The 18207-nt window shown below is 54.4% G+C and overlaps 1 protein-coding gene across 3 annotated transcripts in view; it reads right to left on the minus strand.

Moving 5' to 3' along the window:
* Positions 1 to 797: 797 nt before the first annotated feature.
* klf8 (Kruppel like factor 8) overlaps positions 798 to 18207 on the minus strand; it is a 28900-nt gene continuing 11490 nt past the window's right edge. Inside the window, exons 2-6 of one of the 3 annotated variants that reach the window (XM_069193631.1) lie at positions 17573 to 17674; positions 9935 to 10427; positions 8463 to 8574; positions 5720 to 5859; positions 798 to 4754 (exon numbers count right to left, since the gene is read on the minus strand). In XM_069193631.1, coding sequence (XP_069049732.1) covers positions 4573 to 4754; positions 5720 to 5859; positions 8463 to 8574; positions 9935 to 10427; positions 17573 to 17674 — 1029 coding nt within the window. In that variant the 3' untranslated portion in view covers positions 798 to 4572. Of the gene's footprint in view, positions 4755 to 5719; positions 5860 to 8462; positions 8575 to 9934; positions 10431 to 17572; positions 17675 to 18207 lie in introns of all 3 variants that reach the window. The other 2 variants (XM_069193630.1, XM_069193632.1) reach the window with 2 other exon arrangements.

An 18207-nucleotide genomic window follows, 5' to 3' on the forward strand; every position in this document is an offset into this window, starting at 1 on the left:
AGGGCGGGGCATTTTTGCCGGGGTACGTCATATCGCGATATGCGGGCTTCATGTCCACGGCCGAAACCTTGTGTTCTCTTTCTTCCTTTTTTCAGCGTGGAATAAACCTATTACTTGTTCCTTGACTGAGCACAGGCAGACATGCAGCGAGCCAGCTGTGCCACCGTGAATTTTAATGACTGGGTGAAATGTGTGACGGGCATATACTGGGCACGTACAGCAGAGTAATGAAGCCAATTCATAGAGGGGGATTATTAGGAGGCCATGATTGGTAAGGGCCAATGGGAAATTTGGCCAGGACACCGTGTAAAGAGTTACACCCCTACTCTTTTCGAGAAACACCCCGGGATTTTTAATGACCACAGAGAGTCAGGACCTCAGTTTTACGTCTCATCCGAAGGACAGCGCCTGTTTACAGTATAGTGTCCCCGTCACTACACTGGGGCATTAGGACCCACATGAACCGCAGGGTGAGCGCCCCCTGCTGGCCCCACTAACACCTCTTCCAGCAGCAACCTTAGTTTTTCCCAGGAGGTCTCCCATCCAGGTACTGACCAGGCTCCCACCTGCTGAGCTTCAGTGGGCTGCCAGTTGTGAGTTGCAGGGTGATATGGCTGCATGTGTGAACTTCAGGTGTGAAGGAGGCTCTACAGCATCGAAGTGACCGGTTACTCGTTCCTTTGTGGCTAACGCACACCGAGCCGAACAGCAAGGCCACATGAGTGCTCACTTCATTCCACCACGGCACTGCGGATCATCTTCCAAAAAGCAAGATAAAGGGAGACGGAAACGGAAAGTGTTCCACCAAAAAACATTTTATTCTATAAAAGGAGGGGTGTAATCATGAATATACAGGGAAACTGGTCTGTTCACACCATTTCTCACAGTATCAAAAACCTTGCATTTTCCTCACTGCTCTTTAAACATTTGTTCTATACAAATACAAAAAAATATTAATAATAATAATAACTGCATTGCACTGAGTATTACATTACTGGCCCATAAGTTACTGCATTCAATATAAAATACCTATGATTTGTTTGCTTTAAGAAATAGAATTAGGTACTTGAGATTAAAAGCACGCACACACATACACACAAAGAAACCCCCCCAAAATACACCCCCCTCCAAAAGGCTTTTACATCTTGCTTACACTAGGTGGCGCTGTATCCATAGGGAAATGTTCAGCTGGCCACTCCGGTGTGGTTATGCCTTTGCACAAGGACATGGACAGGAGGATGGTCTTGATTCTTAAGATCATTCAGTCTGGGTTCAACAGAAGGATCTGTAAAGGACCTGACGAGGGGAGAGGGAGGGACCTTGGGGGTTGAGGGACTAGTTTTCCTCGGATCACAACTCTGCCATCCAGAAATAATTTCTTTCTTAATTGAAGGCGGTTTCTGCCGATGGCAGAAGACTGGCGACTCAGACTGCACACATGCCCCACTGCGAGGGATTCAGCGTGGGACTGAGGGGCCCCACTGTCATCTCATCGTCTTCCGCCATTTCATTCCTGCTCCAGGACCTGTCCCGTTTCCTCTGCCTCTAAATCCATAGCAGCCTGCTGCATTCACAGGGCGGGGCTCCAGTCTGGTTCCAATGATCTCTTCATCGCTTTTCTCACTCTTCCAAAACACCCCCCCCGCCCGCCCCACCCCTCTCCCCTCCTATGCTCGTAGTGTTGCGTCAGCTGTCAGTCACAGGTACGAGTGAAACTCCAGCTGCTCGGCGGGTTGATACACTGAAGAGCTGTAAAAACGGCCTTTCTATTCCCCAGTTTAATCTTAGTCCCTTGTCTACCTCTGCAAAGCGACGCAAAACACTGTAAAAAGCATGAACGCAAGAGGTGTGGGGGGGAAGGGGGGGGGGAAATCGGTGCAAATTTTTGAAAAGGCCTCCAGCAGGTAAAACCTGGAATGGCTCCAGCCGCAGAGCAACGGGAGTTTGACAGCCGTCCCCGTGTGCTGTGCTGTGGAGGACACCGAATCGGGCCCAGTGGCACCGGGCCACCGACCCGAAACGAGACCCTCACTGGACACCAGCGAGACGCGCTCAGTTCACCTCGGCCACTACAGAAACAAAACCAGGAGCAGAACGACAACAGAAAAAGCCATTTTTCACATTATCTAGTCAGTGTTAAAAATAGAAATCCACCCGTTACATTTAATCTGGATTTTGGATTATATACAGTATGTACATCTTGTGTATTGTTCCTCCCTGTGGTTAGGACTGATAAGATTTTACTTTACAAAACTCTACATAATCTGTACTGTCCTTTTAAAAAGGATGTGCTTGGTTAACACCACACCATGAGCTGGATGAGAAAGAAAACAGAAACCATAAATGCTGACCCATTTAATAAACCAGAGGCCAGTTCGATTTTTGCTTCCTCCGGCAAAGAGATTTTGCCCCTGGAGAGCCCCGAGACCTGAATCCCGCCTTTGTTTTCAAAGGGACAAGCCGATTTCGGTTTTGTTCAAGGGCCCCAAACGCAGAGCTGGCTGCGTCGGAGTTGGCATCACCCCTCGCTGAACTGGCGTGCTGAAATTAAAAGGCAGGACTCTCCACCTTCCAGGCCTGAGCGCCCCCTGGAGGCTCGGGGGGCTTGGGGCAAAACCAGGGTGTTCTCCGCCCTGTGCATCGTGCACTGCGCTATGGGTCTGCACATGGGGCTCTTTCCTTCAGTGCTTTGAGCTCCTGCCCAGCACAGGGCAGAACAGATCTCCTGCCCGCATCCTCTCGATCCCTGACTAAATCGGAGTACGAGGATCCGTGTGCGTCCAGGGCGCACACACTGCACAACACGGGTTCAACACATGTACACAACTTGATCATTACTACTGTCCTGTAAACACATTCTGGGGTTATGTTTTTTCACAGCCTTCTTAGTGAGTGAATAAAAAAAAAAAGAAGAAAACAAAGAAAGAAATCATCCTAACTATTTGCACTGACTCTCCATCGCGTGTGCAAATACCGATCTCCCGCCATTGGAAAAAGGAGCATCCCTCAGCCAGCGAGAAGCAGTGGACGTTAGTCCACTGTGTCAACACACACGGGAGCAGGATCACAGCTTCTGCGTCAGGCCCTGCTTGACACGCGTGGCCCGGCTGGCGGACAGAGGCGCGTTCGTGTCTCGATCCCTTTTAGCGAAGCTGCCTCTGCGCCAAGGCTGGGCCCGGAGCCTGCGCAGCTGTGCAGGGGGAGCTGCATTCTTCACCTGCCAGCTCACGCCGTGCAGCGCCCCCTCCTGGTCTGGGCCCTCCACCCCACACGGTGTACGGGGAGGGAGGGACACAGGAACGAGGGAGAAGTGGAGTGGAGGAAAAGGGAAGCTATAAATCCACTCTAATCTGCTTTAACAGATGTATAATAGTTGCTTCTGTATTAACTCTTCCTCAGTTTGCAGGACATATACTACATTATTACTGGAGGCGCCACATCAACACAGATTGCAGCCAAAGGTTTTGCTGCCAGCTTGCTTTAAGGTGTAACAAGTACCACGAAACCAGGAACATCCATTGACAATGCAGCCTTTTTTTTTTTTTAGAGAGCATGCAAAACCCCACAGTCTGAAAAAAAACCCTGCTCCCGTTGTGTCTTCCCACAGCCTCATCTCCAAGCCTCCGTGCTGTTCGCTCCCAATTTAAAAAAAACAACAAACTACTTTTGGCAAACAGTCCAAAAACAGCCCTTAAAAAAAATAAGAAAGAGTTCAATACTGTTCTTGGGAAATAAAGTCTCGTGGGGCGATGGGTGGATTGCAAAACCAAAGGAAAAGGGGCAAAAAAAAACCAGCGAGGAGAAGATTCACAGTCTCGTTGACCTCCGAGGGGCTGGGCAGGGCGGTGGGTCAACACACTGAACCACACACAGCACTCCCCTGACAGGGGAGATTCTGTGGGGTCACAGCAGGGATAGGGGGACCCCCGAATCGTCTGGAAAAGGCAAGACCTCCCTCGCGACACACACACACACACACACACACGTCAAAATCACAGGCCCGCTCGCCCACCAGGCGGCAACGAACTCAGGCGGCACGTCAATACGAGCAAGAGGACTGCGGCAGACCGCGGAGTCCACACCCCCGCCATCCCTAATCCGAGCACTTCCCTCTCCCCCCATCCAGCCGCGCGTGTTCTCCAACCTGGGAAAAAACCGAGCCCCCGCCCATCCATTCCCAGCTCTGGAATTTCGAGCTCGGCACTATTTATATGACGATATATTTAGATGGCACTGGCGGATTGGAGGAGCCTCCTGTGCTTTCTAGTCTCTTCTGGCCTCATGCGGCCTGGGTGTGTGGGCTGGCTAATTCACAGTAAAATCACAGGCAGGGAGAGGGGGAGGGGCCTGTGCAGGCGGGGGGCGTGTCCAAGTGCTTGAGCCGTTGCCGTCCCCGCCCCCTCCCCTGCTGGACACACCCACTGCCGGCCGAGCCGCAGGAGGGAGGGAGGGGAGACGGGCGAAGGAGGTCGTGGGTTCACAGTCGCACCCCCACACCTCGCCCCCCGCCCCCTCATCCCCCCCCATTTCGCCATTTCAGTCTGCAAACCGCGCCCCCTCACGCGGTGCCGATCACATCATCACGTGGCGTCTCCGGTGCAGGGCCAGGTGGTCGGAGCGCGAGAAGCTGCGGTCGCAGTCCGTGCAGCGGAACGGCTTGATGCCCGTGTGCTTGCGGAAGTGCCGGGTCAGCTCGTCCGAACGCGCGAACCGCCACGCGCAGCCCTCCCAGGTGCAGCAGTACGGCTTCTCCCCTGCAATACACACAACCGGACAGCAGGGGGCGCCGATGAGTCCCGAGCTCGCAGTTCCTTAACTGGCGACGCGTGCTCATGTTCGCTCTGTGCCCTGTCGGTTACCTCCGTGGTCTCCCTTACTTTTACTTCTTTCCTTAAGAGCAGTGTAAACCCACAATTCCTCCATCTCTAAGCCTCCACGCTAATCTGAGATTTCAGGAGAGCCACTCTGTTTGCAACCTTTTTTTTGTGCATGAAACATATGTTACTCATAAAGATAAAGCTCCCAGTGTGTAAGGTATTATAACTTTTTTGCACTGTTCTGGGCTGTTCTTTGGGTATTTTGGCTAGCAGCCATATCACCCTGCAACCCACAACTGGCAGCCCCACTGGAGCTCAGCAGGTGTGAGGCTGGTCAGTACCTGGAGGGGAGACCTCCTGGGAAAAACTAAGGTTGCTGCTGGAAGAGGTGTTAGTGGGGCCAGCAGGGGGTGCTCACCCTGCGGTCCATGTGGGTCCTAATGCCCCAGTGTAGTGACAGGGACACTGTACTGTAAACTGACGCCGTCCTTCGGATGAGACATAAAACCGAGGTCCTAACTCTCTGTGGTCGTTAAAAATCCCAGGGCGTCTCTCGAAAAGAGTAGGGGTGTAACCCCGGCGTCCTGGCCACATTTCCCATTGGCCCTTATCAATCATGGCCTCCTAATAATCCCGCTCTATGAATTGGCTTCATTCCTCTGCTCTCCTCCCCACTGAGAGCTGGTGTGTGGGGAGCGTTCTGGCGCACTATGGCTGCCGTCGCATCATCCAGGTGGGGCTGCACACTGGTGGTGGTGGAGGGGGATCCCCATTACCTGTAAAGCGCTTTGAGAGGAGTGTCCAGAAAAGCGCTGTATAAGTGTAAGCAATTATTATTATTATTAATTTTTATTATTATTATTATTTGGCTTGTACACTGTGTGTGCTGTGCAGTAGAATACCTGTGTGTATCCTGCGATGTGCCTTCAGGTGGGAGCTCTTAGTGTACACCTTGTTACAGCCATCATAGTCACATCTGTGGACACGCCTCCTCTTCATATCCGGCGAATCAGGGGACTGTGTTTGTGAGTGAGGGGCAGAGCTAAGACGAGAAAAAAAACAGCTGTTAACAACTGGACAGGCAGCACCAATCAAACACCAGAACATGGCCAGACATTTCTAGTTAAACATCCGCCCTGTCAACTAACAGCTGTCCATCTCGGCACTGGAACTTCAACTCTTTTTACAGAACCAGTCTGAGGTCCAGTACGTGTCCTTAACAGCCCAAAGCATCACGTTCAGGTAGATTTGGGAGACACCTTACCACGAGTCACTGTTTTTCACTCTCTGGGAGTGCACAGAGCCTCCACATAGCCAATTAAAGTGTAAAAACAATTGTGCAAATCTCTGAATTTGTCAATATCACAAACCAACAGATTAAATCCCAAGATCAGCCACGAATCTGCTGCTGAAAAAGGCAGATCATATTAACGAGAGCAGGCATTCAGTTTCTGAAGGGGCTCGTCTTCTACACACTGCCCTGTACGTTCACACTGACTTGCTCTTTCCCTTCTCCAATTTCAGCATCAGGGTGCAGTACTATAAAGCAGCCACCAGAGGGAGCCAGCCGCCCTGTCTGAGCCCGTCCTTGCTTTCTCATTTCCAGCCCATGGTTGCCTCACTCTCTTACTCCTCCCCTCCCTCTTTCTCTCTCCTCCTCCCTTCCTTCCTCCATTGCCTCACTCCCTCTTTTCCTCCCTTCCTAAATGCCTCTCTTCTACCCTGTCTGCCAGCGCGTTCGCTCCCCTCTCTCCTCTCTCTCCATTGCACACTCGTCCCATTCCCCAGCCACGTCTCCGGAGCGCGCTATGGCAACAGGGTGAGAAAGCTGCACTCCGCCATCCCTCCCTCCCTCCCTCCCGCTGTGTGGAAGGGGTGTGGGAGAGCAGGCAGACGGTTATATAAGCTTGTTTACACCCAGCTCCGACACAGCCCTGCCCAGCAACTAACGCACAAACACACACAGACACACTGGGTAGACATCATTCCAGAGAAGCTCCCCACACCCCCGAGTCACACAGAACATGACTCCTGAAGAGCTCTTCAGAAAATTGCTACGCACTCTTAGAATGTATCTATATACACTTCCATTGTATGTATATACACTTACAGCACACCTGTACACACTTAGATCTGTGTACACTTACAGCACACCCATACACACTTAGATCTGTGGACACTTACAGCACACCCGTACACACTTAGATCTATATACACTTACAACACACCTGCGTCCACTTAGATCTGTGTACACTTACAACACACCTGCGTCCACTTAGATCTGTGTACACTTACAACACACCTGTACACACTTAGATCTGTGTACACTTACAACACACCTGTACACACTTAGATCTGTGTACACTTACAACACACCTGCGTCCACTTAGATCTGTGTACACTTACAGCACACCCATACACACTTAGATCTGTGGACACTTACAGCACACCCGTACACACTTAGATCTGTGTACACTTACAGCACACCCGTACACACTTAGATCTATATACACTTACAACACACCCGCATCCACTTAGATCTATATACACTTACAACACACCCGCGTCCACTTAGATCTGTGTACACTTACAACACACCTGCGTCCACTTAGATCTGTGTACACTTACAACACACCTGTACACACTTAGATCTGTGTACACTTACAACACACCTGCGTCCACTTAGATCTGTGTACACTTACAACACACCTGCGTCCACTTAGATCTGTGTACACTTACAGAACATCCATACACACTTAGATCTGTGTACACTTACAGCACACCCATACACACTTAGATCTGTGTACACTTACAACACACCCATACACACTTAGATCTGTGTACACTTACAGCACACCTGCGTCCACTTAGATCTGTGTACACTTACAGCACACCCATACACACTTAGATCTGTGTACACTTACAGCACACCTGTACACACTTAGATCTGTGGACACTTACAGCACACCTGTACACACTTAGATCTGTGTACACTTACAGCACACCCGTACACACTTAGATCTATGTACACTTACAACACACCTGCGTCCACTTAGATCTGTGTACACTTACAGCACACCCATACACACTTAGATCTATGTACACTTAAACAAACCTGTACACACTTAGATCTATATACACTTACAACACACCTGTAGACACGTAGACCTATGTACACTTAGAGCACACCTCTGTACACTCAGATCTATGTACACTTACAACACACCTGTACTCTTAGATTTATAAAAGACATTGAAGTAGGGAGCTGCATCGGCATGTGTAGGCTGCAAAGGAACAAGTAAAGTTTTATTCTATGCTGAAGGGAAAAGAAAAGAGACAACATTTCGGTTTCTTCAGGTGCGCAGAAGAAGGCGCACACAGGCGAGACCATGCGTCTCTTTTCTTTTCCTTTCAGCATGGAAATAAACTTCTACCTGTTCCTACTTCGATCTGTATACACTGACAACACACCTGTACACATCTCTATACACTGACAACACACCTGTACACAGAGCCAGAAGAAAACACACGCACAACATTTCCCTGGTAGGAACGCAAGCACCAGAACATGTACGATTCTGGAAGGAACCGGCTGCAGCCAGCGCCCCCGACCGGCCCGGCGGGGTGCCCCGGCCTGCCACTCACCCCAGGTCCTGGGTCAGGGCGCTGAAGGACGCGGACCCGGACTCCGTGCCGCTCTCGGCGTCGCTGTCGCTGTGCATCTCCACCGGAGAGGTCGAGCCAGGCTTGATCTGCACTGCGGGGGCGGGAGAGACAGGGGGCGCCGTTTACACACTCAGATTTGGGCGGAGCGGTGGCTCTGTGGCTCAGGATCTGCGCCTGTGACCGGAAGATTGCCGGTTCAAATCCCGCGGCCGGCAGAGGAATCCTACTCCGTTGGGCCCCTGAGCAAGGCCCTTAACCCTAACTGCTCCAGGGGCGCCGTACAATGGCAGACCCTGCGCTCTGACCCCAAGCTTCTCTCCCTGTCTCTGTGTCTGTGTCTCCCTGGAGAAAAGCTGGGGTATGCGAAAAGACGCATTCCTAATGCAAGAAATTGTATAGGGCTAATAAAGAGTCAGAGCTCAGGTTACAGCTGGCAGGTGTAAAACACGCGGACTCTAACGACAGTGGCAAATGGGGAGTGTCTGCACGACTGTCCAGAGTGACCCAGACATCTCGTGGCTCGCTCACAGACTGAAGGACTGCGCTGGCAGGCGCCTTACTGCCGAAGAAGACTTCGGTCATTCAGGTCTTCTGGACAATGTGGGCGAGCATTAGGAAAGGAAAACCCGATGGCAGGGTCTACAATTAAAAGAGAATTTAAATCGAGGATCTGATGTTAAAACTGTATACTGTACTAGGAAGGCCTCATTAGAATATTGTGTACGATTGTGGTCACCATGTTCGAGAACAGCTAGTGCTGCTCTGGTATCCCTCCAGAGAAGAACAACTATGTTATATTCTGGTGGTTAAGGGAATGTTCTACACTGACGGGCTGAAGGAAATTAACCTTTTGAATCCTGAACAGAGACAATTGTAAGGCAACCTGATACAGGCATTCAAAACCGTCAGGCATTAAAACGACTGAGCAGACGTCTTCAAAGTGAACAGTGAAAAGATTAACTTTACACCCAGGAACAGGAGGCACTTGTGCATGCTAATGGGTGGTGGGGGCGTTTAACAAGCTGCCCAGCCAATACCCTGGCGTCTCTCAAGACACAGCTGGAGGAGATCCTCCAAGTCCGGACAGGAGGCACTACTGTCCACAGAGAGTGGTGGGGGCGTTTAACAAGCTGCCCAGACATATCACTGAACCAGATACCCTGGTGTCTTAAATGTGAGATGAGCTAGATGAGATTCTAGGATCCATGAACTACCAGCAAACAAAGGGCCTGCTCTCGGCTGTAGGTTTTCTGTAGGCTGGCTTTAGAAACCAGAAGGCAAAGGAATGAGTGGTTTTAAAAAGGAAATCTCCTCCTCAACGGACACAAGCCTCTGCTTCAGTATGGTCTCTTCAGTACGGGACCATTCTGTTAACCAGAAATGAGAGGCGCGCAGGAGGGCAGACAGCACCAGAGCAGCGAGTTTCGGACCCCTAACCCCCCGGTCCTTACCGGAGCCCTCAGAGCGCCCGTCGCTGCCGATGAGGGGGACGGTGATGGCGGCCGTGGCCATGCCGTCGGCTGGCAGCGTGGTGTAGACCACGGGCAGCGACTGGACCACCACGGGGATGGTCTGCAGCGCGCCCATCTTGCTCGGGAGGTTGACGGAGGGGATGGTGTGGATGACGTGCAGGATCTGCTGCCCTCCGACCCCCTGCGTGGACGCCAGGATCGACCCGGGGGACAGGACGGCGGGGATGGGCGTGGCCGAGGACGGAAGGGTCGGGGCGATGGGCGGGGCCAGCGCGGAGAGGGCGGGGCCGGTCGCCCTGGTAACCGGCGGGCTGGGGCGGGACTTGTTGAGTGACAGGTCGACGGGCTCGGTCTGGTCGGCAGACAGGAGGTCTTCGGGGGGCTCCTGCTTCACCTGGCACAGTGGGGGCGGCGAGGGGGTCACTTCTGACTTCACCACAGCAGGCTGCAGGGGCTGCTCCTCATGCTCCAACTGCTGTAGTGGGGCAAGGACAGGAGGAGAGATCAGATTCATGAAACTGTTCCTGCGTACGGGATGCTTACAGGGGAACTGCAGCACTCTTTTTATATTTCAGGGTCAGAAAGAATCGGCATCGATGAGTGCATTTCAAACCACAGTGAAAGTAAGATGTACACCGTAACGTGTCAAACCTCCAATTTATGTAATAAAATGGACTCCATTTCCACGTAAGCACAGCGCCTTCATCGTCTGCTATTCGGAACAAGGCAAACCTGCCGGTGACATGATGCGGCTCTCTGACACTGTAAAGAAGCAGGCTTGCGAGTACATCTCTATCAACCCAATACAAACATTGCTCCCAACTTTGAGGTGGTTTTGCTGACAAATACAACTTGTTAACTCTGCATGCCGATCACCTTGGAACATTGCTGCAGTGAAATGTCTGCTGCACGGCCTGTACGTATTCGCTGGTACGTCAAATGAGGCGTCATGGTGACTAGCGAGCAGGAAGGGCCGCACCTCGTCACACTTTTGGCGAACTCTCGCTCTCGCCCGTGGTTTGTGACAACATGGCGAGCACATGGGACCTTCACAAATTCACGATTCTGTGCTCCATCCGGAATTTGTTCATTTTTTTCCTATACCCTCAATGAAATTATTCTGTGACCGAGATTTAATAACGGGTCTGAGAAAAAGGGAAAATGCAGTCCCAGCAACTTCCTTCCAGCGTCCAGTAAGGGCTTCTAGAGAAGAAATGACAACCTACAGAAGAAAGTGCGACGTGCTCGTTTTGAAATACAGTCCGTTCTTTCTGTACAGAACCAAGCACATTCTTAACCAGCCATGTGTGCATGGGACACTGCGCTCGGAAAACATGCCTACCAGAAAACCTTGAGCGTTCATATTGACACGCGTCTTTTTACAGAGGCACACAACGTCATGACATCCTTAAAAGTGCAGAAAGCAAATCAGCCGAGACTGTGTTACACCCCACACTGACAGGCTAAAAGAACTGAAGCACAGCGCAGAGAACACCACAACTGGACCCAGCCTAGTCTTCAAAACCCTCAAAGGGTCTGACAAAGTCAATCGAGAACACTTCAGAATCAACAGTGAACAAGTAGAAAGTGTAGAATAACCCAGCCGTGCTGTTGAACCTGGCCTTCTTTCAGGAAAAAGCTGGACAACATCCTCGGATCAATTAACTAATAACTACCCAATGAGCTACACGGGCCAAATGGCCTCCCTTCGTTTCTAATCGTTTTTCAAATTCAGCGTTCGCGTCTCACACTCGATCTCAATCTCATGCCATTGAAAACGGAAAAACAGCCCCCTGCAATTCAGGGCAACGGTCACGCAGGCAGGCAGACAGGAAGGCAGGGCCGGTTCAGGGCAGGGCTGTGTGCACAAGGCCTGATCAGGACCCACCCACAGGAAGGTCAGGGCCAAAACGTGGAGTCGCAGCCCGGACCCTCTGGCCTGGCCCTGGCCTCTCGCCAGCTGAAGTGGCACTGCACTGCACCACTCCACTCCCCCGTCACTCTCCACTTCCACTGCACAGCAGCACTGTGGGGGCGGCCTCCCTGACAGGCGCATGCTGTGGATTAATACCCACCCAGGACCAGCCCACTCCATGAGAGAGAGAGAGGGAAACAGAGTGGGCAGGGGGGGGGGAGGAGAGGGAGGGAGGCAGCAAAAGGCCGAGAGAAGGAAAGAGAGGAGAGGGAGGGATTGACAAAGAGCTCAGGGTGGAGGAAGTGGAGCTGAGAGCCGGTGTGTGCGTCCTCTGCGCTCCTGTGTGAACAGGGTTTTCTGGCCGCAGTGGGAATGCGCTTCCCTGACCGACAAGCCGCCCCGCGAGGCTGCACTGAGCAAGCTGTGGGCCAGGCTGACAGCAGCATTGCAGTGGGGCTATCTATAGCTCCCTGCCGCCTATTTATGTGCCTGTGCAGTTGGCGCGCACTGCAGCACTCGCGGCTGGGACACAGCCCTGCCACCTCACATTGAGCACCCCACAGCGTGGGGGGGACTGAGCTTCTGCATCGGGCCCTGCAGAGCGCCAGAGGCCAGGCGGCCTGCTCCAAGACCCCCGCGTTCCTGAAGGTGGTGCCGCGTGCCCTTCTGATGAGAACTCGGCAGGCTTCTGGACTGCAGCTGCCTCCGACCACACAGACAAACGCCATCACTGGGCCTGCAGCCCTCCCTCCCTGACACTCACGGGCCACTTCCTGCCTGAGCCTGACAGAGCGGCGCGCAGAGAGACCAGAGCGAGGCAGAGGGCAGAGTGTGGGGGGAGACAGGGGGAGACAGTGTGGGGAGACAGGAAGGGAGACAGGGAGAGACAGTGTGGGGAGACAGGGAGAGAGACAGGGAGAGATAGTGAGAGATAGTGTAGGGGGACAGACAGTGTGGGGAGACAGGAAGGGAGACAGGGAGAGACAGTGAGAGACAGTGTGGGGGGACAGGCAGGGAGACAGGGAGAGACAGTGTGGGGGTATGGGGGGGAGACAGGGAGAGACAGTGTGGGGGTACGGGGGGGAGACAGTGAGAGACAGTGTGGGGGGACAGGAAGGGAGACAGGGAGAGACAGTGTGGGGGGACAGGAAGGGAGACAGGGAGAGACAGTGTGGGGGGACAAAAAGGGAGACAGGGGGAGACAGTGTGGGGAGACAGGGAGAGACAGGGAGAGACAGGGAGAGACAGGGAGAGACAGTGTGGGGGGACAGGAAGGGAGACAGGGAGAGACAGTGTGGGGAGACAGGGAGAGACAGTGTGGGGGTACAGGAAGGGAGACAGTGAGAGACAGTGTGGGGGTACAGGGGGGTATGGGGGGGACACAGGGAGAGAGGAGGCGAGGCAGCACTCACTGCCAGGCAGGGGGAGAGATAAGCGAATGGAGAAAGAAGGGAGTTCACAGGAAGTCGGGAGAGAGCACAGACGTGCGCAGGGAGGAAGGGATAAGGGGATAAGGAGGAAAGGGGGGTGCGGAGTGGGCGGGAAGGGCCTACAGTTTCCATGGCTACTGGGAAGTGTCAGCTGACAGCGCCGTGCGACTCTCATCCTCCCCCTGCCTGCTCTCTCTCCTGGGCTCCCCCCACCCTCTCCCACTCCGTCTCCCAGTTCACTCCTGCAGCATCCCCACCACCCGGCCACTCTGCCCCCGCGACCCCCTGCAGGCCCAGGCGGAGGGTAATGGGAGGAGAGGGAGCAGTGCGGAGGGTAACGGGAGGAGACAGGAGGGTAACGGGAGGAGAGGGAGCAGAGTGGAGGGTAACGGGAGGAGACAGGAGGGTAACGGGAGGAGAGGGAGCAGAGTGGAGGGTAACGGGAGGGACGGGAGCAGTGCGGAGGGTAACGGGAGGAGAGCGGAGAGTAACGGGAGGAGAGGGAGCTGTGGGAGGGTAACGGGAGGAGAGCGGAGAGTAACGGGAGGAGAGGGAGCTGTGGGAGGGTAACGGGAGGGACGGGAGCAGTGCGGAGGGTAACGGGAGGGACGGGAGCAGTGCGGAGGGTAACGGGAGGAGAGGGAGCTGTGGGAGGGTAACGGGAGGAGAGGGAGCTGTGGGAGGGTAACGGGAGGAGAGCGGAGAGTAACGGGAGGAGAGGGAGCTGTGGGAGGGTAACGGGAGGAGAGGGAGCTGTGGGAGGGTAACGGGAGGAGAGGGAGCTGTGGGAGGGTAACGGGAGGAGAGGGAGCTGTGGGAGGGTAACGGGAGGGTAACGGGAGCAGTGTGGCCTGATGCGACAGGAAGACTCGGAGCCTTGTTTTCCTGGGAAAGCCCCTCACTGGCAGGAACGTCCGAGTTCCAACCCCTTCATCTGAAATCAACAACCCCCTCGGCCTCCTCCGCTCACTAGTCCGGCAGCATCGGCGGTGCAGCGCGGCACTCCGCTGGGAAACTGTTCCCTGCGGCTTGGAATCCGATCCGAAAAGACGCCGCGAGCGGAGAACGCCCAGCGGTCCCGGCCTTATCGCGATCGGCTGCGGCACAGCTCTGCCCCGCTGTCTGCACAGGCTGCTCGCCGGAGGAGCCACAGCAAAAACAAACAAAAAAATCGCTGTGTGAGAACACAGCTCTGCTGTCCCCTCGCTCTGTCCCCCATCTCTGTGCTGCACTGCTGTAGACCGTCCCAGCCCTGCCAAGGGAGTTCCTAGACAAATCCCCGCCCCCCCAGAACGGCTCCTCATGCTCTATTTTAAAAGGTGATTTTTTTACTGTGGCAGCACGGCTGACAGCAGAGCAGACACAGGCCTCTGGTGCGAACCAGAAGACATCTCTTAAAAAAACAGAAGAAGGGGAGAAAAGCAGAAAAACAACAGCTGCAAACGATATTACTGCACAGGGGAGGGAGGGGGAGCTAGGATATTGTGGGTGTGGGTGTGGGTGTGTGTCTGTGTGCATGTGTAGAACTACCCTGTACAGGAGGGGGTGTGTGTGTCTGTGTGTGCGTGTAGCACTGCCCTGTACAGGAGGGGGGGTGTGTGTCTGTGTGTGTGTGTGTGTGTCTGTGTGTGTGTGTGACACTGCCCTGTACAGGAGGGGGGGGGTGTCATCTGTGTGTGCGTGTAGCACTGCCCTGTCCGGGGGGGGTTGTCTGTGTGTGTGTGTGTGTGTGTGTGTGTGTGTGCATGTAGCATTGCCCTGTCCGGGGGGGGGGTTGTCTGTGTGTGTGTGTGTGTCTGTGTGTGTGTGTGTGTGCATGTAGCACTGCCCTGTACAGGGGGGGGGGTGTCTGTGTGTGTGTGTGTGTGCATGTAGCACTGCCCTGTCCGGGGGGGGGTTGTCTGTGTGTGTGTGTGTGTGTGTGTGTGCATGTAGCACTGCCCTGTACAGGGGGGGGGGTGTCTGTGTGTGTGTGTGTGTAGCACTGCCCTGTACAGGAGAGGTGTGTGTGTCTTTGTGTGGTGTGTGTGTGTGTGTTTAGCACTGCGAAGTCTGTGTGTGGGGGCAGTGCTGTCCTCTAGTGTGCATGATGCCTGATACCAAGCTGTCAGCCGGACTACAGTGTATGTTTGAGTAGGCTCCGTTTTGTGCTCAGAATTGTGTCACACTTTGCATGGGTCAAGGTCCGGTACGGCTGGGCCCCGTGTCAGTTGTTGGCGCAGCACAGCTAGAGCCCCGCAGGTGGTAAACTGGGGGGGGCCGTGGTGACGGCTGGATTTCTGCACGTTTCATTGTTCTGCACACATTAGTCCCCTCCATGCGCGGCCGACATAAAGCCAAACCCTCACCGCGCCTGGGGTTGTAGCCGTCTCGCGCTTTTGCAGAAGCCTTCCTTCCGGAGGGCGATTTTCATTTTGAACGTTTAGAGACCAAACCACGCCTCGGGAGCAGCCGCTCCAGACAGACTCTGCGTCTGCACTGCCTGCTGGGAGGGGCGGGGTGTGCCGAAAACCGAGATCCCTTTAAAGGGGTTTCAGTCTTCGATGTCCGGTGATCAGACCAGACCCTGTCTGAGACGTGCATGCTGCGTCACGTCTAGAAACAAAGTCGGATTTCTATATTTGTCATTTTCTTGATTTGTCTCAGGTGCTGTGCATCTACAGAACACACTACTTGTTCCCACGTTCCCTCTGTGTGTGTGCGCGCGCGTGTGTGTAAGCGTGTGTGTGTTTAAGCGTGTCTGGATGGATGTGCGCACGACTGCTTCCATCTCGGCATGCGCTCGAGGACGTGTCAGGGTGTGTGTGCATACGTGCGTGAGCTGTGTGCGTGTTCCCTGCCCATCTGTGTGTGTGTGTAAGTATGTGTGTGTGTGTATCAGGGAGAATTCTGCGTCTCTGCGTGTGTCTGAGAGAGACTATCTTGGGCGGGGGGGGGGGGGGGGGGGCGGGAGGGAGAGGAAGGGGTGTGGAACGCACGACATCACAATCGCTGGAACTCCCGCCAGAGCCCGGTCGCCATGGCAACGGCGGGAACGAAGCCTCCCCTCCATTCCAGCAGGCCTGGAAGAGACCGGGGCGAGGCGGGCAGGCAGAGGAGGGGGACAGGCTGACTGCTGCAAACCACATCCTGCACAGACTCCCGGCTCGTCAGGGGTCGCCGTGATTTCTCCCCTTTTGTGTGTGTGTGTCTCTGTGTGTGTGTGCCGTCTTCAGGCTCTTGAACTTTTTTCCATCCCAAAAAGGGTAGCGGACGACAAGAACACCCTTTGTCGTCTGCTGTTGGGAGACTCCTGCTGCTCGCTGCTCGCTGAGGCACCAGAACATGCCTTCACACACCTCAAACCAGCACTGATCAGTAGCACCCCAGGGTCTGAGCTGGGCAACATGTTCCCCGTTCCGTATGTCGCTGTGCTAGGTACAGCCCATCACCACCCCCGCCGTCACCACGGCCATCGTGAATGTAATAATGCACTCTGGGTAAAGACTCGGGGCTTCAGCAAGCCCTGTGGCGCAGCAGCAGGTCAGGAATTGGCTGGAGGAGCTGCAGGATGAGTCACACAGACACGCACACGCAGGGTCTGGACCTACACTGACTCTCTCCCCACACACACACACACACACACACACGCCCCTGGCTGTCCCCCAGGGCTTGCCCCACCCCCCCACAAGCAGCCATGACACCCTGACTTAACTACGCTCCTCTTCCTCTCCTGACTCCCCCCCACCCCTCTCCTGCTCTCTTCCTCCTTCTTTACCCCTCCCTCCCCCTAGTCTCTCTCTCTCTCTCTGATCCTAACGCCACCAGTCCTCTCTGCGGCCTGACCTCACCACCCCACCCCACCCCCAAATTCAGGGATCCAGGCCTCCTCAGCCCAGCGATCCGCACCAGCGCTGATGTCTGCAGCTCTACCAGGTCTCTCTAAAGCACCGGCACCGGTAGAGCTGGGTCAAGCCGGCCAACCAGTCCAATTAAGCCAATAACGAGCTGATTCAGGTCGTTAAGTCGTTAAGCGCAGAGCTGGAATGAGGACACGCAGGTATTCTGGCACCCTAATTACACACACCAGACAGGGGCGGGTCCAGTCCCCCAGATCTATAAAACCGCCCAGGTGGTTGGACCTCTTATCACAGTAATCAATTCCGCTAAGTATCTGGCAATAAGGAACAGCAAGGGAATTCACTGGATTTGCAGAGCTCCGACGTTAAGAGGTTGGAGTTGCCCATCCCCGCCCCGGACAAAAAGTGTACCGCGTGGAGATCTCAAACTCACCGTGCACTCCTTCTCCAGCGGCTCAGGTTTGATCTGGACAGCTGGCAGGCGCTCGGCTCGGGCGACGCCGCCGGCGCCAGGGCTCTTGCGGCTGGCAGCTAGCTGGGGGAGACACAGAGGGAGGGGGGGGACAGTGAGCGAGGGAGAGAGGGGGGTGGGTCTGCTCATTCAGCGCCGCCCCTCCTGTTCCGTCCCACCTGTGTTGTTTCTGTCCTTTCCCCATGGTGGCCTGTGATCCCCGTGATGGCAGAGCAGGACAGATGGAGCAGGGGCGCGAGAGGGGGCGAGAGAAAGAGACGGGGACAGCAAAGCGACAAGACCGGACAGACGGAGAGAGTGAAGAAGGGAGGAGCGGAGGAACGAGATGAGTGAGCCTGGTGTGGATAACGCCAAGCTCATGGGTTCAATCCCTGTATGGGCCATCACAAACCATACATACATACCATGGGTCACAGATACTGGGCAACACAGGCAGACCTGGCTGTCCTGAGAGGACAGGCTCAGTGACCAAAGCCTGGCCATAGATACTGGGAAACACAGGCAGACCTGGCTGTCCTGAGAGGACAGCCTCAGTGACCACAGCCTGGCCATAGAAACTGGACAAAGGCAGACCTGGCTGATCAGAGAGGAGAGGC

The sequence above is a fragment of the Lepisosteus oculatus genome, chromosome 8 (assembly GCF_040954835.1).
Source record: "Lepisosteus oculatus isolate fLepOcu1 chromosome 8, fLepOcu1.hap2, whole genome shotgun sequence".
NCBI classification, from domain to species: domain Eukaryota; kingdom Metazoa; phylum Chordata; class Actinopteri; order Semionotiformes; family Lepisosteidae; genus Lepisosteus; species Lepisosteus oculatus.